The 22813-nt window shown below is 51.3% G+C and overlaps 1 protein-coding gene across 6 annotated transcripts in view; it reads left to right on the top strand.

The window, feature by feature from the left end:
- The window catches only part of Prkag2 (protein kinase AMP-activated non-catalytic subunit gamma 2), a 262801-nt gene that overhangs the window by 69494 nt on the left and 170494 nt on the right, over positions 1-22813 (top strand). For all 6 annotated transcript variants that reach the window (XM_042273222.2, XM_042273224.2, XM_042273223.2 and 3 more), the window contains exons 2-3: positions 6938-7009; positions 13872-14151. In XM_042273222.2, the coding sequence (XP_042129156.1) occupies positions 6938-7009; positions 13872-14151 (352 nt within the window). The remainder of the gene's footprint in view (positions 1-6937; positions 7010-13871; positions 14152-22813) is intronic.

Here is a 22813-nt window from a genome sequence, read left to right as displayed (position 1 = left end):
CCCAGCCATCCCACTCTTGGGCATATACCCAAGGAATGCTGATTCATACCATAAAGATACATGCTCAGCTATGTTCATAGCAGCACTATTTGTAATAGCCAGAACCTGGAAACAACCTAGATGCCCATCAACAGAAGAATGGATGGAAAAAATGTGGTACATATATACAATGGAGTACTACTCAGCAGAGAAAAACAATGAAAGCATGAAATTTGCAGGCAAATGGATGGAACTAGAAAAAATCATCCTGAGTGAGGTAACCCAAACCCAGAAAGACAGTTATGGTATGTACTCACTCATTGGTGGATTCTAGATATAAAATAAAGAACAATCAGACCACAACCCATAGAACCATAGAGGCTATATATATAGCATGGAGGTCCCTAGGACGACTGTGACATATAATAAATTTCAGTTTTACTCAATTATTAAAAAAAATAGCCAAATGAATGGAAACACATGAACTATGAACCAAAGGCTGAGGGGCTCCCAGCTGGATCAGGCCCTCTGAATAGGTGAGACAGTTGATTGGCTTGATCAGTTTGGGAGGCAACTAGGCAGTGGGACCAAGTCCTGTGCTCATTGCATGAGTTGGCTGTTTGAAACCTGGAACTTATGCAGGGACACTTGGCTTAGTCTGGGAGGAAGGGACTGGACCTCCCTGGACTGAGTCTACCAAGTTGATCACAGTCCTCGGGGGAGGACTTGTCCTGGAGGAGGTGGGAATGGAGGGTGGGCTGGGGGTAAGGGGAGGGAGTGGGAGGGGGAGAATAGGGGAACCCATGGCTGATATGTAGAACTGAATGGTATTGTAAAATAAAAAATATATATCACAAAAAAAAAATGACAAGTATCAAAGGGCATGGTGGCGCACACCTTTAATCCCAGCACTCGGGAGGCAGAGGCAGGCAGATCTCTGTGAGTTCGAGGCCAGCCTGGCCTACAGAGTAATTTCCAAGACAGCCAAGGCTACACAGAGAAACCCTGTCTTGGAAAAAAATTAGTGGAGCTGGAGAGGTGTCTCAGCAGTTAAGAGCACTGGTTGCTCTTCCAGAGGACCTGGGCTCAATTCCCAACAACCACATGACAGCTCATATCTGTATGTAAGTCCAGTTCCAAGGATCCAACACTCCCACACAGACATACACACAAGCAAAACACCAATGCACATAAACATTTTTTTTAAAGAGTAAATTTAATTTTTAAAACATGACAGGTAAAGGGCTGGTGAGGTGGTTCAGTCTTTAAGGGTTCACTTATCCGACACCCTGAGTTAGATCCCCAGGAACCACATGGTAGGAGAGAATAGATTCCTGCAAATTGTCTTCTACATGGGAGCTGTGGCACACATGTACATGGATATATATGCATATAACATGCTCTCTCTCTCTCTCTCTCTCTCTCTCTCTCTCTCTCTCTCTCAATAATGTTTTTAATTGTTTTAAAGATAGATAGAGCTGGGCATGATACCACATACCTATAATCTTAGTACTTAGAAGGCTGAGGCAGAAGGATTCTGAGTTTGAAGACAGCTTGGGCTCCACAGTGATATTCCATCTAAGCAAACAAATAAAAGACAAGGGCTGGGTGTGTGGTTGAGTTGGTACAATGTCCGCCTAGCAGGCCTAAAGCCCTAGGTTCAATCCCCAGCACAGCATAAAACCAGGGATGGCAGCGCTTGCCAGTATTCATAGTACTTGAGATGTGGAGGCACAGGATCACACCTCCCTCTGAAGCAACAGGTTTAATAGAAGGTATGTGTGTTGTTGAGCATAAAGTCTCCCTAGAAATCAGCTGCCTTCTTGCCTTATACAAGATGGCTTCCTGAAGCCAGTGTATCTTTTGAGCAGATACAACCCTTTCATAGTTCTCCTGTGTTACAAAGAAAAGGTTTCCTGCCAGGTGGTGGTGGCGCATACCTTTAATCCCAGCACTCAGGAGGCAGAGGCAGGTGGATCTCTGTGAGTTTGAAGCCAGCCTCAAGATTCTAGATGTGACAGTGGTTTCCTGAATACAACACTGTAAGGAGAGGGAACAAAGGGACAATAGATAATGCAACTAAACCAGATTAGAGAGATCCGCACATCCACAGGCACAGCCGGAAGTGTGAAGAAGCAGCACTCGGGATGAGAAGATGCCTGCCCTCATAGGTCCAGGATCTATGAAGAATTCCTACAGCCCGACAACAGATAACTATTGTAAAAATAAAGGACCCCAACAGACCTTTCCCCAGAGACCAACAAACCACCCAACAGCAAGCAAAAGGCTGGTAGGGTCCAGAGAAATGCAGATGACTGGCACAGGGAGATACCGCCTCACACCGAGTGGGATGGCTGCTGTGATGGAGACAGGGGGTTACAAATTGGTTAGAATGTGGGGAAATTCCTGCTGGGGACAGAATTCAGGACAGAGTACATGCCTAACATGCACAAGGGGTCAATCCCCAGTACTGTGAACTACATAGATGATTAACAGATAAATAGGTAGGTAGGTAGGTAGGTGGATAGGTAGGTAGGTAGGTAGGTGGATAGGTAGATAGGTAGGTAAGTGGATAGGTAGGTAGGTAGGTGTATACACACACACACACACACACACACACACACACACACACACACACACACACTCATATATACATGGACAAAGGAAATAGAAACTTGTGTGCTGTTAATGGGAGAGTACAATGGTATTACCACTGTAGCAAACAGTATACTAGTGTGCTGTAACCACATAGAATCATCTTATGCCCAGCAATTTTATGTCTCTATATTCACCAAGACAGAATCAAAAGCAAAGCCATGCAGAGATTTTCTTAAGCCTGTTCTCTGAGTTTGCTAGGCCATTACAACAAAGTATGATTCATTTTCTCATAGGTCTGGAGGCCAGAAGTCTAAGGTTAAGGTTGTAGACAGAGTGGATTGCTCTGAGGCCTCTCTCCCTCTTCTGGGTTCCTACCTGGAACTTTCTGCCTGGTCCTCACGTGTTCATCCCCGTGCATGTGTCCATGTTCTGATGTCTCCTTCTAGTACTCGTGCTAATGATCTTGATTCAACTTAATTACATCTTTAAATAGCCTACCTCCAAACACTTGGGGGTCAGGATTTCAGCTTGTGAATTGGGGGTGAGCCACCCCGTCTCCAGTGCCCCTCAACTTATAGATGAAATAAGCAAACTGTGGTCTGCCATAAAATGGAAAGAATTCAGCTTTAAAGAGGAAAGAGATGGAAAAGATTCGGATGCACCTGATGCACCTATCTCACAGCCTGACACCTGAGGACCCTTGAGAACTGGACTAACTGAAATAAGCCAGGCTCAGGCAGACAGCATCTGTTTCCTCTTCTGCAGATCCCAGAGTTGTCAGATTCATAGAGACAGAAGCTAGAGAGGAATTTGTTGGGATTTGGGAGGGAGGAATGAAGATTTGGTGTTGAATTCAGAGTTTCTTCTCAGAGAGATGAGAAGTTTCTGGAAACAGATATTGTTGAGATCGGGTTGTACCCTGCCCTCAGTTACTCCATTCTGTGTAGAATAATGGTTTTAAGCAGTGCCTCTCCCCGAGAAACTCCATTTTACAAGCCGCTATTGACTCCATTTTAAGGGTAGAAAATGACTCTGCAACTCGGTGGGCTCGTAAACACCACCATCTGTCCACTACCACCCACGGCACAGACTGAGAAATGACAGATCCCTAAGATGAAAAAGATACCATCCTCTCGATTTATGAAAGTAAATTGAGTCCACACATGAGAGTATTAAAATCCTACCAGGGGGCTGGAGAGATGGCTTAGAGGTTAAGAGCACTGACTGCTTTTCCAGAGGTCCTGAGTTCAATTCCCAGCAACCACATGATGGCTCACAACCATCTGTAATGAGATCTGGCACCCTCTTCTGTATACCTAGTAAATAAATAAATCTTAAAAAAAAAAGTTTATAAAATCCTACCAGGAAAGCCAGGTGTGAGAACTCACCCAGCACACCAAACTGAGGGCAGAGTGTGACCTCCTCACCCAGCCCCCCCCCCAAGAGGGATTATGGTCCCACTAAGCTGACATCTGACCGGTGAGGTGCACTTGTGCGTTCCTGTGTTACTCATCTGTTGCCGTGATCAAACACCATGGCCAAGGCAACTTAAAGAAGCAAGAGTTTATCTTGTCACTGCTCCAGAGGGACGGGTCTGTGTGGCAGGGAGGCATGGCGGTAAGGAGCCAACGTGGCCGGCAGGAGCAGGAAGCAGCATCCATCCGTATCTTGAACCAAAGCACGAAGCAGAGAACAACTCGAAATGGTGGGAGCCCTGAAACTCTCAAAGCCATCCTCCATGACATGCTTTCCCAGCAAGGCCATGCCTCCTAGACCTCCCAAAGCCATCCTCCATGACATGCTTTCCCAGCAGGGCCGTACCTCCTAAGCCTCCCAAACAGCACCACGAACTTAGCACCGAGTGTTCAAATACATGAGCCTATGGCCTATGGGGCATTTTGTGCAGACCACCCCAGTGTGTGTGTGTGTGTGTGTGTGTGTGTGTGTGTGTGAGAGAGAGAGAGAGAGAGAGAGAGAGAGAGAGAGAAAGAGAGAGAGACAGAGAGAGAGACAGAGACAGAGAGACAGACAGACAGAGAGAGAGACAGAGAGAGAGACAGAGAGAGAGACAGAGAGAGAGACAGACAGATAGAGATAGAGAGACAGAGACACAGAGAGAGAGAGAGACAGAGAATGCGCAAGTGCAATAGGCAGAGAACTCCCCACTGTCTGAGACTTCAGCTTGGCTTGGCCCCTGCTTGGATCAAGCGTCCGTGTGTCTGGACCTAGTCCTGTGCTTCGCCTCTGTGGCCCCTGTGCCCAGCATCTCACACCTCACTTCTGCAGCTTGACTCAGCTCCGAGGCTCGGCTCAGCTCTGACCCTGTGGCTTGGCTGGAGTCTGCACACTCTGCCTCTGACTGGGTTCATATCTGATCTAACCTCTTTCACTGAAAGAACCCTTATCAGCAAGGCCTCTTGGAAACTCCTTGAACTCTGTTGGCCTCCTGAACCCTTCACAGTCATTCTGTTTCCTACATGTATACGTACACACAGGCATAGTTACTGTGTGATACATAACGTGTGAGCTGAGAGTTCATATCAGCAGTTAAGACTGGAATGCAAGAACCCATGTTCACCTCAGCCGGCTATGGAGGAAATAGGGGCTACTTGACAAATGCCAGCCAAGGAAACTGAAATGGCTAGTGAGTTGTTGTTCAGTAAATGTTGACTTTGTAGGAAAGCGTGTTGATGTGCATGTTTCTGACATAGCACACTTACGGCAGTTATAGTGATGGATGTAAAATGATGCAAGTATACTTAACCGCCCGCCACTGAACCATACACTTAAAGATGGTTACCTTTCTTTAAGTGACCATGGATGCGGGTGGTTTAGTGGTCCAGTGTTTGCCTAGCATATGTAAGACCCTGAGTGTATTCCAGCACAACACACACACAAACAGACCTGATGATAACTTTTATTGTATATATTTTACTCCAATTATTTTTTTAAATAAACAAAAGTGAAGTGTTACAGATATCAATTTTTATAGACTTAAGGGTGGCCAGGTGGTCCCATCTGGTGTGCAGGCATTTTCTAAGGGCAGATGCAGAGCACAGGAAGAGCAGGGCTAGAGAGGCAAAGTGATGTTTCTGCCTTATACCTGACTCAGCGATGAGCTACCCACCCCTCCCCATTCTGCTCTAGACTCCTGTAATGGTTGGTGTTAACTGTCAATGTGGCTGGATCTTGATTAGGTTCATTGAAGACCCATCTTAACGGTGGGCAGACCATTCCCTAGGTGAGTTGAGCACAAACATGCAGTTTATGACTCTCCATTCCTAATTGTGGATGTGTGTGACCTGCCACTTAAAGCTCCTGCTGCCTCGACTTTCCTATGGAAGTATTCGAACTATGAGCCAAAAGAAACCCATCCTCTCTGAAGTTGCATTTGTCTGGGCATTTAATCACAGCAGTGGGAAAAAGAAACTAATATAACCCCACTCTCGTTCATCTCCACCGCGGTCATTAAGCTTCATCGATGGTCCCAATACCACCCTCCACAAGTGTGGTCATCCTTCCAGGAGACACTCTTCCTCATGTTTCATGTCAAGAAAATCCTGTTCATCAGCCACTGCCCACATCATCCCCAGATAGGCCGCTACTCTTCCAGACTGCCTGCCTTAACTCTTTGTCTTTTTATGCCTTTGGTCCGTGACTTTGTCTTCCTACTAGCTTGCTGGGGGGGGGGGGGGGGCTACTGTTGGACATTCAGCTTGATGTTCCGGAAGGGAATGGGGATATCGGTGAGCTGGAGTTGCTAGGGCTGGCAGCCGAACCTGGCCTCCTTGACCTAGGCTCAGACCTTCTTCAGTACGCCAGTCAAATAGACAAGCAATAGTGAAAAGCAGAAAGTAATCATTCAACGTGGCCACATTATGAAGAAATGCCTCTCTAAGGCCATCCCTGAGTCTTGGCATGAGACTCAAGATTTAAAGAGAGGGCAAGAGGTTTGCATAAGTAAGCGTCCTGGCTAAGGTGTAGTCCACCCATCATTAACACATCATTGTCTCTTGACTCTGGTGTGTTTTGCAAGGTGGTCTGACAGCTTGTCAGAATGATGTGAAATCTCTTGACTGGAGATCAGGCTAGCACAAAGTTTTATAGCCTTTTCCCCAGGAAGCTGAGATTCCAGGAGAAATACCAATTTCCCCGTTCTGTTGTCTCAATAGTCTGGTAGCCAAAGGGAGGAACACAGTATCTCTTTAAATATTTATTCCTACCAGGATCCTTACAACTGTGTCTCTCTACTGGCTGGTTCTTAGAAGGACTCTTGGAGAGGGCGGTGGTACCCTCTTAGAGTATCTACACCTGCCCCAAGGGACCATAGCCTTGACTTGGTGCTTTCTCTCCCTCCCAGGACCTCAGCTCCTTTGCCATGCCACTCCTGGATGGAGATGTGGAGAGTTCGGAAAAGCACTCTTCTCGGAAGGTAAGGCTCCCCTTTTCAAAGCTTCTCACCACCACACCTGAGTTGTCTGAGACGCCCTTCCAGGTTTACTTTTATGGGGATCCCAGCAGCATGGGGGCTGGATGTTGCTGAGCCATCCTGAGACAGCTTGCCTCACAGGGCCACACCTCCTATGTTGCTGTTCGCTCCCTCCTCCTGTCCTCACTGCAGGTGGCCTGCGTGCCATCACCAGTCTCCCCCAGAGTGAGTGAGTGGGGTGAACGAGGGAGATGAGTAGTGAACTGAGCTGGGATGCCGAATAGCAAAGACGAGGCCAGAAGCAGTGCAGTTGAAAATGGTTGTATCCTTTGGTGCTATCACTACCTAAGACAGGAGTTTGTCCCGCCCACTGTGCCCATAGGCCTTGGGGCTGAGCTGATCCCTCTCCTCTGACCGGTTCCCTGACCACACCCATTTGCCTTTCTCTCTTTAACTCACTGCTCTCCCCTCCCTCACAGCTTAGTTGTTTCCTGCCATTAAGAAACCACAACACAACCAAGGGTATTGGCCATACAGAGCCAGGCTGGGAATGAGAGGTGATGGCGGTCATGGCAGGTGAGGGGTTACAATGGCCATCCAAGAAGCGGGTCAAGGCAGCCTGCAGATTTCCCCTGCAGCTGGGAAGTGGCCTCCTATCTATCGCCCACCGACCCAAGCACAAAAATGAGCACAGGGAGGGGCTGCAGCATCTCCGCGTGGCCGCTGGGTGCTCTCCAGCCTGGGATTAGGGCACGAGTTCCCATCCTGGAAAAAGGGAGTCTATTCTCTGAGCATTTGAATCACATACAATTGAATCAACAAATTGGTTTAGGCCCATGAGGCTCACTTGGCAGTCGGTCCCCGGCCCCACCCTGCCCTACCCAAACAACCTTATTAGCAGTGATTGTGCCCCAGCCAGAAAGACTGTCAGAAAACGGCCCGGGGCCTGGGCTGGCAGGCGCCGTCCAGCTCAGCGCCTGTAGCGTGGCCAGGTCGGGTCCTCTGGTCCTCTGCCCTGTTGTGTCCCACATAGCCTTTCCTGCATGGAAAAGCCAAAAGGAACTGAGGCTGAGGCAGAGATGCTTTGGTGGAGGTAGGGCTTTCGTGGTGGCCCCGGAAATCCAGAGAGAGGCTGTGGTTAGCACTGTAAGTCAGCTGAGAGGGGAAGGTCGTGGAGGTATTCTTGCCTCCCTCCAACATTTGCTCAGAATGAGCCCAACCCAACCCAGGGGCCTGATGAAGGACCATGCCTGGGAGGAGGGGCTTGTCCTAAGCGGATGCTGTGGAAGGCCGGGGACTATAGGGCACCTTCCTCTCCTACATCAGCAGTCTCCAGATGCAGCTCGGAAGCAGGGCCTGGCCTGAGCAGCTTTGAATGATGGAAAGAGATGCTGGTGCTGGGAACCGGTAGCTCCCCTGGGCATTGCAGCCTGGCGCCCCCTCCCCCCACAGAGAGCAGCTCCTCCCAGGCCTGGGGACACCTGCAATGCTATTGTTTCACAGTCCTCAGGAATCTCTAGTGTGGGTGACAGTCAAAGAGACCCTGTCAGGAGACCAGTGAGGTGATGGGCATCTAGAAACATTTCCATCTTGCCTCAGAAAGGCACACCTCTGCCCCTACTCAGTTCTTCACAACATTGACCTTGCTCAAAAATGGAAACACCTGAGAGAACCTCAGTTCGATTCCTACCTATGTCTGGCCCTTTCTGAGGACAGGATGGCAGAGGCCCAAGCTGAGTGAGGGATGCTCCTTTCATGACAGAAGGGCATTGATGAGGGAATGGGTAGACCGGAGGAGGACAGGGCAGTGGAACACACATCGACCTACCCTCAGGAGCCACGCTGGATGCATGTGGCACTCCCTCCCTGTGAGAGTCACCCGTCACTTTCACCTGTGCAAGTGTGGACGGGTGTGAAGCTGGAGCCAAGGGCTGTGTTCAAGACGGGACCTTACTTTTTATGTTCCTTTAAATCAACTTAGCTATCACCCAGCCTCATTGTCTAACAAGGCTGATGGGAAATTCTTCTCCACCATTCCTGCTCCTAGACTGCTCCAAAGATCCTGGGGAATCATGCCATTCTTTGGCATATTATTTTTAGCTGCAGAAACTTCATCACGATGATAAAAAGATGCTGCCTCAATCATGGCTGAGTCCAGGTTGCCTAGTGCTGGTACAGCATGCCCCCCCCCACACCGTAATATCCTGAACCGCAGGCTTGGGGGACTGACTGCCAGTTAGGGAGTGTCCTACCCGGGGCACATCCCACACTCGTGCTCTTGACTCCCCAAGGTGTCACTGGGGAAATGGGACTCCATGTCACCTCTCTACCCACGTCCTTGTGCCCTGTCCCCAAGAGGTAGCAGTTCTTTGTGGTCATAAGGTATCTCTGTGTGGCACTCTGGTCAGCTGGCTGTGTGGCTCTAGTGTGTAGCCACCGAGTCGGAACTAGCCAAGGAGAGAGAATCAGCCACACTGCAGTGACTAGTCAGCCAGGGGAGTCTGTGGAATGGCCCGGCACACGCCCAACAGATGACGGGTTTCCTCTCTGTGCATTGATCCCGTGGTCACGGCCTGGCAGCCCTGTCATCCCTAGCCGTCTACATGTGTCCTCAGACAAGACAGTCTCTCTTTGAGAGCGCCAACAGGGCCAGGAGTTGTGCTTGCCAAAATGATTGAGGATGAGATGGCATCCCTAAGGAACAGGTGCAGAAGGTGTCTGCAGTCCAGCAGGTGCAGGGGGGCAGGTCTGGGGGTGCACGTGGCAGTCAGCTCTGGCAGTGCCTGTGAGACTCCACAGGGAAGAACACCCATGTGTCGTTCACTTGCTCACGGAACATGTTCCACTGGGCAAGGCTGCCGGCCGGCATCACTTGATTTCTACCCATTGCTGGCTGAAGACTGATCGCAGATCCTCTCTGGAGATCAGCCACAGGGGGGCCCTGGAAACAGTGCCGCTGCCCCACATTCAGCTCTTCCAGCCTGAGGAGCTGGACTCACCACTGGATTCCAAGGCTGGCCCTTAGGTCCCCTGACTTTGGACCTGCCCTCCCCGACTGCCTTCCTGGCTCCTTCCCCTCCACCTTCCAGAGCACAGATACCTTGTCTTGCTAATCCTCCTGGTCAGTCCTGCAGCTAGCCCCCACGAGGCTCCTCCCTCACTTTCTCACCCGCTGCCTCCTCTTCCGTTTGGTGGAAAGGCAAACCCAGCTAAGACCAGAGCAAGAGCCGGCCCTCATCTCCGCTTCCTGCCTAGTGGTTCCCTGACAAACATGGAGTTTGCCCTGTCTGGGAAACTGCCTTATAGAGCCTAAGTACCTCCTCTCCATTAGCTCCTGCGAAGCCGGGCACACACTGGGAGTCTCACTCATACTCAGAGAATCATCAAGTTAAGTTGATCAGAGTATCATTTTGCTTCAGCTAGCCTAAGAGCCTGGGCTTGGCCATCCCTGGTGGCTCTGGAGACGCCCACCGTCTGCTGCTCCCTGCCAACCCCTTCCAGGAAACAGGGAAGGAGTGGATCTGCGGGGGAAGGAAGGTCTCTGTAGGAGAGTCCAGGCAGGGCCCAGCATCCTCTGCTCTTTGGCCATTTTTTAGGGGAAGAAGAAGGTCCCTCTTTTCTGGGGCTCTCTTCTCTGCCTGAAGGCTGAGTTTCTTAACTCCCGGAGGCCTGCAGTTCTGAGCATAGGATGGATTCTCAGTCAGTGGGCCTTCCTGGGCAGTTCATGTGTTAGCCCCTGTATCTGAGGCCTGGCTCCTTGTCAGATCCAACTCCAGAATGTCTCCTCCCCCTTGCCCATCGTCCTGTCCAGATCTATGAAGAAGACTTCAGGGTCTCCTCTGATCTGAGGTCCCCGTGATGGGCGGTTTTGCTGTTCTGGGCATCCCTTCATCTGCTTCATGTGCTGGTGTTTCACCTTGTTCTGTGATCTCCTGAGGCCTGCTGCTTCCCTGTCTGCCTTTGTCTTCTCTCTAGAGCTCGGTGCTGGCCTCTGCCTGGTATACCACCTCCTCATCAGGCCAAATTGGTGTGCAAGGCAAGCTACACACCATAACAGGAGGAGGGCTGTGGGCCAGTCTTCCTGAGGTGACTCCCCCTCTGGCCTCTCTGCCTGGCCCTGCCTCTTTGGTCCCCTGGACGTTTCTGTAATGTTACTAGGTGTATCGTGTCAGAGGTAAAGCTGCAGGCCTTGAGGTCAGAACACTCATCAGCTTTATGGTGTCCACTGTGTTCCCAACCACCTTCTTCTGCTGTCAGACATGGTGGCCTCCAGTGATGAAGAACGGTGGACCTTCTATACACCTGAAGCCAGGGCCTGCCTGGCTCTGGAGCCACGTGGTCTTCCACAGTCAGGGAGCAGATCCCGGTACCGTAGCTCTCATAACTAAGCCATCCCTGAAACTCAGCCTTCCTCCTTTTCCAAACTACAAGTCCTTTCCCCATTAAGGACCCTTGAATGCACAGGGCTGCTGCTGGTCAGACATGTATGAAGGACCACCCGTGTACTAGGAACCATGCTAAACATCCCTCCTGTGTATAACGTAGTCCGTCATCTTTGCAGCCCATGAAGCAGTCTAGAATCCCCATTATGTAGAGGAGAGCCAGATGCAGAGGGCCCAGCTCATTCATCCATCCACACTGACAGTGCAGAACTCATACTCATACTCATGTCTCTGTCCAAATCCTTGTTCATTCTATCACCGTCTATTTCCTGTATGTGTGGTTTCTACTGCAGGTGAGGGTCTCTTGGCTCCCGATTCCTTACCCCATGGCAACCCACTCACCACCTGAAGAACTTCTTGCTTTAAAAGTTCTCAGAAGTGATCCTGAATCCCATAGGCAAATGGGATGGTAGCTATAAAGAGGAAAGAATCTCACTGATCTTCATAATGAGGAGTTGATTTGATCTAACTTTTAAAACATTTTTAATGATTTATTCATTCTTATTATATGTGCCTTGGTGTTGTGCCTGCATGCATGTCTGTGTGAGGGTGCCAGATCCCCTGGAACTGGAGTTACAGACGGTTGTGAACTCCGTGTGGTTGCTGGGGATTGAACCCTGAACCTCTGGAAGAGCAGCCAGTGCTCTTAACCACTGAGCCATCTCTCCAGCCCCTGAGCATCTTTCTAAGGAGGTGGCTCAATGATAAGATCCTGGTCACACACCAGCCTCTGACTCAGAGCCATTCAGGAAGGAGTTGGCACAAGTGGGTTCCACTTCTCCATGTGACAACACCAGTTCCTTAGGGTCAGGTGCAGAATCACGGGTGGGGTTACCCTCTGGAGATTGATGGTCACTGAAGGGGCATCCCCACAAGGGCATCATAGTCTTTGAGATGCCTGATGTTGGAGCTCAGGGGCACCCTCTACTGGTGGGTCCACACATCCACCTTGGGGACTCTCCTTAGCATAGCCCTGGTTGCGAGTGTACAGCGTTTACAGGTTTGGATCCTTGTCCCCTGAGCCTAGGACAGTTACTTTCTTTTCTGTTGCTGACTTGGGGTCCCCTTAGGTCCCTTTGGTCCCAGTGTCACAAGAGAAGCAAGTAACAGGACCATAGTAGATCACCACGCATCACGTCGTTGCTGTAAATCAGTCCTTGTGCTGATGTCACCGTGTGAACACTCAAACAGCCCTGCAGGCGGAGGGTATGACTGTCCTTAGGTCACAAAGAAGGAAGCAGGGGCAACGAGACAAGGAGCTCGTTGCTGACATGGTAAGAGGCAGAGCTGAGGTCAAAACCCAGACAGCAGGAAGCAAACTCCCAAATACATTCACACTGCCGATACTGAATGGCTGTGAGCTGGAGCCATGGCTTAAAGCTATGGGACCTGGTAATTTTCCAAACTGTAGTGAAGCGCGAACCTAATTAGTCTTACCAATAAAAACCTGGAGTCAGTGAAAGCTGAAAGATCAGAGAAGCAGAGCAGCAGCCGCCTGAGAGTTCTTACCTGAGTCCTCAGACTGAATGGGCTGAGATCCTGTCTCCTCCTGCCTTATATTCCTGTCTCCACATCCCTAGGGCTGGGATCAAAGGCGTGAGCCACCACCACCCGGCTGTGTTTCCTTTAGACTGGTTCAATCTCATGTAGCCCAGGGTGGCCTTGAACTCCTGATCTTCCTCCTCCCAAGTGCTGGGATTACAGGTGTGTGCCACCACGGCCTGGTCTCTATGGTTAACTAGTGGCTAGCTCTGCCCTCTGATCTCCAGGCAAGCTTTATTTGTCAGAACACAAACAAAATACCATACAACGCTGTAGCTATGTTTTTGAGTCATCATTGCAGTTTGGGGTCTTGCTAGCAGTTTTCCTGACTTCTGCTGGTGACCTTAGCCATTCAAATGCCACAGGAGCTTGGAGTGAAATCTGTCACCTCCTCATACCAGCATCCTCGCCAGTGAGCCCAAGGTCTAGTATGCATTCTGGATCACACAGGCTCACGCTTTTTCTCCTGAGTGAGGTGGGGTGGGGACGGGTGACCTGGGAAAGGACAAGTGAAGGGCTTCAAAACAAAAGCCAATATGGGGACAGTCAAGGGTCACGGATGGGGCAGTCAAGAGAGGTAGGAGGGGTGCTGGGCACCCCCTCCTCACCTTTCTGCCCCCGCCCCAGGGCTCTCTGTTAGACAGCTACACAGGGTGGACCAGAGGGCTCCAGGACAGGAGCTGACCAGCCCAGGGCTGGGCGTCCATGGCACAGGCACTGATGTCTGGACCATTCCACCGCCACCTCTGCAGAAGAGCTCAGGGTTGCTTCTCTGTCTGCTTGGTGAGGGTAAGAAGGACCAGTAATGACAGGTCTACTGTAGGCGGAGTTCAGAGTGGCTGGAGCATTGTGACCTCACCCATGTGTCTGTCTTTCTGCAGGTGGACAGTCCCTTCAGCTCAGGCAGCCCTTCCAGAGGACTCTTCTCCAGGGGCCCCCAGCCCCGGCCCTCCAGCCCTGTGTCTGCTCCTGTGAGACCCAAGACAAGTCCTGGTTCTCCCAAAACTGTGTTCCCATTCTCCTACCAGGAGTCCCCTCCACGCTCGCCACGCCGTATGAGCTTCAGTGGGATCTTCCGCTCCTCATCCAAAGAGTCTTCGCCCAACTCCAACCCATCTACCTCTCCCGGGGGCATCAGGTTCTTCTCACGGTCCAGAAAAAGTAAGACATTGGTACTGTGGTTTCAGGTGGGTGCTGGGCTGTCAGAGACCTTCCGAACCATTGCCCCTCGGTCAAATGGCATCAGAGCCACAGGGTGGCTGCTGGTGACTTGGTCTGAGCCATGACTTCATGCACAGTGACATCCATTTCCATCTGCCGTCCACTCTCTGCCTGTCCTCCAGTGTGGTGAACTTGGTGGTGGAACTTAGTAGCATGAACTAGAAACTCCCTGAGGTTCACAGTCTGGTTGGGGAGGACAGATGTTCACTTCCAGTGCTCAGGGCAGGCCTGCGCCCCAGGCCAGTGTGCCGCCCGGTATGGCTCTGGTCCCTGGGGTTTAGGTCTGGGGACTTTGACTCTGTTTTTGGAAGACCCTGAGTTTTTCTCTCTGGGGCTCTGGGCACCTGGGAACACAGGGCAGGATAGATTGGCTGGAGAAACATGAAGGAAATGTGTGTGTTGGAATGAGAGCATCCTTTGGATTCATAGGTCACTTGTGGTCTGAAGATAAATATTGTCCCTTGAGCACTGTTGATCATAATCAGAAAGGCCAAGGCCAGCTCTAAAGGAGGGGTGTATCTCTCTTACTGTCCCAAGGCTACGATAAAGTATCCTAGCAAAAGCAACTTCAGGGGAAAGGGTTTGTTTGGCTAACAGTTCTGTAGAGATGCAGTCCATCCTGGTGAGGAAGGCATGGGAGCAGGAGCAGGAGGCTGGCTGGTCCCATTGCATCCACACTCTGGAAGCAGAGAGTAAACAGCAAATTGGGCCAGTCTAAAACAGACAAATAAATAAAAAAGATCGTTCATGCCCCTAGTGACTCTCCTCTTAAAGATTCTACAGCTTTCCCAGACAGCCCCACAGCCGGGGACCATGTGTTCAAACGGGAGCCTGAGGGGGCCATTCCACACTCAGATGACCACAGAGAGCATGTGTCCTCCAGGTATATCATCTTCCAAGTTTCTCTGCTAGTTTAGAACGTTTGCATGGAGAAGGAACTTGCCACTGAATGTCAGAGGTCAAGGGTATTTCTTTCCCTCTGGGTTGCATTTCCATTTCTTGTCTTACAAGGATATCTCTGTGGAGATACTTCAGCCTTTCTGAATTATGAGTTATTACGAGAGTTTCCTTTCTTTACTGTTTTGTGTGTACATGTGGTCCGTGGGATATTGTTCCTAATAGTCCAAAAGCCATATCCCTAAGATGGTAGCTCTTCTGCCTTCCCATGAACCTGTAAGACACAAACTATAATATACTGTGACTGAGGCATCGCCAGTATGACAATGTTCCTTGAGGCCATTACCCAGGGAAAGTAGCTGTGCATTTACAAAGCCCAGTCAAGAGCAGAGTGTTCCAGCACAGATGTTGAAATGTTCTAGAGAACTTCCTCCGATTTCTGGACCCCCTGAGATTCTCACATACAGTTCTTCCTCACAAGGTATTGATTCCAGGATCCACTTTGGAGACTAACCCCTGAGGATGCCCAAGTCCCTTATATAACAATAATGTGGCAGTTGCATGAGCCTATATAATCCTTTCATACACTTTTTAAAAACAATTTTTAAGTCTTTTTAATCAATGTTTTGACTGCACTTTATGTCAGTATACCATGCATATGCAGTGCCTGAGAAGGCCAGTTCCTCTGGGGCTGGAGTCACAGACAGTTGCCAACTGTCATGTGGCTGCTGGGGATTGAACTCGGGTCTTTTGGAAGAGCAACCAGTGCTCTTAACTCCTGAGCCATCTTTCCAGCCCCCCTTCATATCCTTTAAGTCATCTTTGGGTTATTTATGAAACCTAGCATAATGTGCATGATATGAACAGTTACAACATCTGTAAACACACTATGCTGCAGTCTAGGGAAAGAGCTAGTAAGTCAGCTCAGCAGGTAAAGCAGGTGCTTGCCATCAGCTTGACAACCTGAGTTCCATCCCTGGAACCCATGTAAAGGTGGGAAAAGGGAACTGACTGCTATGGAACAGTGTACACTGTGAAGATTTGTCACTCAGATTGGTTTAATAAAAAGCTGATTGGCCAGTAGCCAGGCAGGAATTATAGGTGGGACAACCAAACTAGGAGAATGATGGGAAGAAGAAGGGTGGAGACAGAGGAGTCACCAGCCAGACGGAAAAGAGTCAGACACGCAAAATGGGATAGGGCTAAAAGCCACAGGCCTTAGGGCAACACAAAGATAAATAGAAATTGGTTAAGTTGTAAGAGCTAGTTAGTAACAAGCCTGAGCTATTGGCCAAGCATTTGTAATTAATATTAAGTCTCTGTGTCAGCTATTTGGGAAGCAGCTGCTAGTTATTTGGAAACAGGTGGTTGGGACAGGAAAGCTCCACCAACAACTGATGCCACAGAGTTGTCCTCCAACCTCACTGGCACCTCCCCAATTACACACACACACACACACACACACACACACACACACACACACACACACACTAATTTTGAAAGAGTCTTTACGTACTCGGTATACATGCAATGAAAACCTAGTTTGGGCCTGTGGTTGATTGCATCTGTAGATGAGGGGGGCCTGCTATGCCCCGTTGCATGACCCCTCCCCTCGTAGAGGGACCAGCAGACCAGACCTCAGCTGAGCGGTCTCATGCCTGGATCACTTACAACTAGGCGGCTGTATGTGCCTCCGGGGCTGTGGTCATAGAGCCGCATGAGCTGGGAAGCTTAAGATAGCATTGAGACATGTTCTTCTGAAATGCAGTCCCAGAGCCAAAGTCCAAAGAGAGGGGGGTGGGCCCAGTTCCTCTGAAGGTATCAGAAAGGACTGGCTGAGCAGATTTTTACTTTTTTTCTGAGACATTCCTGGCGTGTATATGTCTGTCTGTCTCTGTCTGTCTGTCTGTCTGTCTGTCTATCTGTGTCTGTGTGTGTTTTAATAACTGTGGTCCCAGAGCTGAAGCCTCATTTGTGCTTGGCAGGTGCCCCCCTTGAGCTCCATGCCCTGCCCTGTCTCACTTTTTTTAGTTTGAGACAGTATCTCAGAGCGGGCCTTGAACCCGCGGAGTAGCCAGGCAGGCTTCCGGCCTGCAGGTCCTCCTGCCTCCTCCTTCTGAGTAGCTGGGATTACAGGTCTGTGCCACCATGCTTAGCTTAAAAGATAAACGCGTGTTTTAAAATGAGCTTGGTGGTGGGTGTTGTCTGGAAGCAGGGGAGAGAGGTCAGAGCCGGGACAGCAAAGGCTGGTGTTCGAGATCAAAGCCAGCATCAGGAGGTCGGATGTGGCGGGGCTGGCAGATCTCCCGGTGAATGAGCCACGTGAGAGGCTTCCTGATGGTGTGAGGTGGGTTAGGGCAGACCTGGGAGACCCAGCTAGAGTTAGCCCAAGTCATGCCTGCGATGTGTACTCGGTGCAGAACTGTGGGAACTCGGTGCCTGTGGGTTTGTACTCAGAGTAGGAGTGTGTGAACTTGGTGCGTGCAGGTGTGTGTTCGGCGTAGGTGTGCACATAGTTGGTGCAGGAGCAGTTTCAGCGAGCCCAGGAGTGCACGACCCTAGGCCGACTTGCCCAATGCGACGTGAAGACTACTCTGTGAAGAACCGGGTCTGGCCCCATGCCGAATACTGACATGAGTGTCTGTGTTCCCTAGGAGACCCCCTCAGAGGCCCAGCACCCTCTCTCGGGGTCCTAGGCAAGGCAGGCACATGGAAGGGCAGAATGGGCCACCATCAAACTTCATAGACGGGAAATTCAAGTTGCAGACTGAGGGGCGCAGAACCCCACCCTGGAGCAACCACTCCCGAAATCTCTAGCCTCTAAGGCACAGGGAAAGGGAAAGGGGCTGGCTGGGAAGCAGAAAGGCTGGTGCCTCTGGTCCTCCTCAGGCATGCCCTGAGGAGCCTTGCTATGGCTGAGGGTCACGGTCCATGTCCCGTGCCCACACTGCAGGTGTATCTGTGCTTCTTGGCTCCTTCCCCTTCCAGAAACCAAACGCTGCTGCCTCCTCCTCCTCCTCCGCATGGGACCTGCAGCCTGCCCTGGGCCCTGAGCCCCAAGGCCGTGTGTGAGCTTTGTAAGCCTGGGTGTCTATTTGTCCCAAGTCAGCAAAGCAAACAGCATGGGGTTGGGGCCACATGCACACTATGGGATGTGTCGAAAGCTGGGTACCCCAGCTCCCCACCATCAGGGGAGCTATTGGGTGCAATCACAGACACTGACCACAGACCCCTTTTCTAGCTCCCTGGGCAGGAGTTCATGATGCCTCTTCCACTTTAGTCTTCTAAGAGGCCCTTCTGTGTTCAGGCCAGGAAGAAGGCTTCTCTTCCCCCATCCTCCTAGAGAGCTGTGGATTGGGCCTGGGAAGGATTATGGAATGGCCTGGGCTTCACACAAAGATGAAGATTGACCAGGTTAAATGAGAGGACTTGGCTTCTGGGGGGGGGGAGCGCGGGGGGGGGGGGGGGGGCGGGGGATGAGGGACTGCTTCGCAAATCAGGTCTTCCTCCAGGGCGGTGGCTCTTGTCGTTGCCCCTGAACCGTGCGTGAGCTTTCCTCACACCCACCAGGTACCAATGCGCGGGTCTGGAGCCGGCCGGAGCCCACAGCGGCAGATTGCCGGACCCCTTCATCTGGAGTTTCAGCTGGGTCTGGTGTGGGTCTGGCGTGAGGCCGGCTTGGAAGGTAGATAATTTATCGACTCTCCCTGCGGTTTGAGCATCTATTCCTAGATTAAAGTACCCAGACATCATACTGCTCCTCGCTGCCCCAGAATTCATTCCACAGCTCAGAGGGACTTTCTGGTAATAGTCCCATGACACCCCCTGTGTCCATTGCAGGGTGTCAGGCGGGCATTGCTCATTTCCCAGAGTCCTGAGAGGACTGTCCTGTCTGGTCTCTTTACCAAGAATAGCTGCGCGTCTGATCAGCCGCCCCACTTTTGTCCAGAGTGGACGCTAATCATCTCACAGCCCAGCTTTCCGCCTGCCCGGCCTGCTCGGTCTTTGATCCACATTCGTACAAAAGGACCTTGGGGGTGTGTCGGGCCTTGATTCTGAAGCTGTTTTTGGTCCCCATTCTTGCGCTGTCAACCTACTGTGTTTCTGTTTTGTTTCTGAAATGAGGTCTTACTGTGTTGCCCAGGTTGGCCTCCACATTGCTATGTGGCTCAAGGTAGCCTCAAATTTATAATCCTTAAGCCTCTGCCTTCCGCATACTGGGATTAAAGGGAAGTGCCATCACACCTAGCTTCCCTTTGGGCTTTTTAAACTAGGAAGACAATTTATTGGGAGGATTTGGCGTGTTTGGTTTTTAAAAAGAACTCAGCTGAGCTTGAGATTCGGGAAGGGAAGAGATCCTATTGACTCTGGGGGACTTAATACAAGAAGGTATGGATATTTAGTTAGTTTGTTTGTATGTTCAATCCAGAAAAGCCCCAGGCTTATGTCCTTGATTCCGTTTCTAGTCTATCTGAGCAGCAAGGTGGGCATGCCTGAGTCACTCCGTGATGGATGGCCAAGGCTAGGTGATGGACTGATGGGGGCGGACACAGACTCCTGCAGCAGCAGCAGAAGAGAGTCCTCACTATCTAGAGGCTGACGTCAGATGCTGGAGAAGCATGTTTAATCCATCTCTGCCCGGGGGAAGATCTGTCGCGGGCCCTTGGTCAGCTTACTCGGTCTCTGTAACAGTTTGGGTCTGAAACGTCCCACAGGCTCGTGTTCTGGGCATTCCCTTCCCAGCTGGCGGTGCAGCTCGGGGAGGCTGTGGAACCTTCGGGTCTGTGCGAGAAGCGGGTTTCTAGGGACAGGCCTTTCAAGGTGATAGCCCCAGGCTGGCTCTCGATGCTCTCCGGGCTGTGAGGAGCCTTCGCGAGCTGTTCCTGCTCCATGAGCTTCACCACAGGCCTTCACCACCACGACAGACCGAAGACTTTGAAAATGCCCCACGTTTTCGTCGTTTCTGCCCTGTATTGTGTCACGGCAGCACGGATGTGACGAACACACGCTCCCTCCCTTGTCATGTGGTCCTTAGCCCTGCTACACGTGTTCCTTCTCGTCTCAAAAGGACACCAGTCACGTGAGGTTAAGGGCCTATCCCACTCTAAGGTAATCCCACCTCCAGTAATTACATCTGCCGTAAAACAAGGCACATCTGAGGTTCTGAGAAAGACATCAATTCGGGAACCGAATCCAGCCACCCAGGTGCCAGCCTCGGCTACAGCTGACCTTCTTTGACCTTTGTTTTGTCTCCTTGGCATGGCTGAGGTCCATTCTCACTTTTACCCAGGCTGATGATTTCTTCTTGGTTTTCTCTTTTTGTTGCTGCTTTTTGTTGTTTTAGGGCTTGTCTTTGCTTTTGAACAGGGTCTCACGATGTGGCATAGCAACTCATGATCCTCCTGCCTCAGCTTCCTGAGTGCTGAGGTTACAGATGTCTGTCCACATGTCTGTCCACAGTACAGCCTGTAGGGGAGCCATCGAGGCGGTGGGAAGCTGATTATCTAGCCCCAGTACAGTACAGCCTGTAGGGGAAGAAGCTGCTGAGGGGGGCGTCCCTCCACGGAGTTTTGATGATCTCGCAGAGACACGGGCTCAGAATGAATGAGAACTCCCAAGTGTGGGTGGAGGCGAGGCTTCCAGGGTGGAACTGGATTAGGATTAGATGAGAGGCACATGCCAACAGCTCAGGGGTGGGGGGAAGAACGTGGCAGGACCTGGAGGTTCCCAGGCACAGGCTGTCTCACAGTGTGAGGAGGCTGTCACAAGGGTCCAATCCGCTGATCAACAGGACAGCCCAGAGAGGCAGCTGTTGCTGATGAAGACACCAGCGGGGGCGTGGAGAGATGGCTTAGTGTCCAAGAATGTTTGCTGCTCCTCCATAGGACCCAAGTTCAACTCTCCGGCACCCTGGGGGCAGTTACAACCACCCACAACTCCAGTTCCAAGGTTTTGACCCTCCTTTATGTCCTCTGAGGGTACCTGCACACACACACACACACACACACACACACACACACACACACACACACACACACACACACACACTTTTAAAATAAAAGACAACGATAATGGCCAAGTCCACCTAGTCAGTGCGTTATGATTTGGATCTTTAGTGTCCCGACTGAAACGGGGGGGGGGGGGGGGGGAGTGGGGGGGGTGGTAGGTGGTTCGGGCCCTCCACACACTCTCATTTCATGAGCCCTGAGGAAGGGTCTTCCCACTCTTCTTCAGCCAAGGCTGAAGGGCCCCAGCTAACGGAGCGGAACCTTCCCTCATGCCCCGAACATGCCCCTTACCTGGGAGTCTTCTCTAGGAATCCCACCTTCCCTTGGAAGTAAATCCAGCACAGGCGTCTGGGAGGCCCCCAGGGTCCCCTCTGTGTGGCAGCCAGGGTGAGCACAGGTGTAGGGATCAGCCCTGTGCACCGTCAGCCCAGCCAGGTGGTCTCCAAGAGTTCAGCCTCACACCTCCCGCTTCCGGGTCGTGGGCTTCCTTTTCCACATGCCCTGCCCTTCACATGGAAGTCTTAGGTCAGTTCTGAGAGGTGCAGACACTCTGGCTGGCTCTTCCAGGCAGAAGCCGACCTCAGCTGTCTGGGAACGTGGACTCCTTTGACGTTCTGTCCGGACCATCACTGGCGCCAGGAGGAAGCAGGTTACCCCAGGCTGCCTTTCCAGTGTGGCCCAAGTGCCACACACTCTCTGCACAGCTTGTCTGAGACCCCAACTTGCTTGCCTTCCTTATTGGACTTTTAATTTCTGTGTGTGTGTGTGTGTGTGTGTGTGTGTGTGTGTGTGTGTGTGTGTGTCTGTGTCAGTCTGTCTGTGCCTGTGTGGTGTAATGTGTGTGTGTGTGTCTGTCTGTCTGTGTGTGTCTGTGTCAGTCTGTCTGTGCCTGTGTGGTGTAATGTGTGTATCTGTGTGTGTGTGTGTGTGTGTGTGTGTGTGTGTGTGTGTGTGTGTGTGTGTATGTGTGTGTACATGCATGCAGAGACCAGAGGCCAAAATCAGGCAACATCTCCAGTCACTCCCCAGCTTGTTTGTCTGTCTGTTTTTGAGGCAGGGTTTCTCACTGAACTTGAGGCTAACCAATGTCACTAGGCTGGCTGGCCAACAGGCTTCTCAGGGACCCTCCTCTGTCTGCCGGCTGGAATTCCAGCCACTGCACCTGCCTCCGTTCTTTGAACCTGGCGGGTCCGGGTCCTCACGCCTGCGTGGAAAGCACTCTACTGACTGGGGTGTTTCCCCGCTCCGAAGGCCCCTTGTAAATAAGACACAGGTGTCTGCTGTGCCTGTGCAGAGTGCTGAGTGACGGCTGCTCTGGCCTCCGCTCCCAGCCCCTCCACTCCCCCAGTCTCCCAGCTGCCACTGTTGTCTCGGAGATTCCTTTGGACAGATCTTCCAGAAACGTCTTCCCCTAGCCCACCCGTGCCCCTCCCACCCCGCCAGAAAGCAGTGGATGATCTAGCATCTTTCCCTGCTGTGAGACGGACTTGAGCCCCCTGCTGCGGCGTGGTTCACATGCATCACTAGGTTCAAACCACCAAGCCTCCTTCCTGCATGGCACACTGCAGTCCTTCCCCACAAGGCAGCTGGGCCGTTGGCCAGGCTGCCCTCTGCTGTAGGACCTTCCTCTTGGCTTCTCCCCACCTGTCCTAGGTCCTTTGTCCCCAGAGTCCATCACATCTACCAGTGTGCACAGT

This window comes from Peromyscus maniculatus, chromosome 3 (genome assembly GCF_049852395.1).
Source record: "Peromyscus maniculatus bairdii isolate BWxNUB_F1_BW_parent chromosome 3, HU_Pman_BW_mat_3.1, whole genome shotgun sequence".
NCBI lineage: Eukaryota > Metazoa > Chordata > Mammalia > Rodentia > Cricetidae > Peromyscus > Peromyscus maniculatus.
The sequence above is the reverse complement of the archived record's forward strand: the minus strand, read 5'-3'. Positions and strand labels throughout refer to the sequence as shown.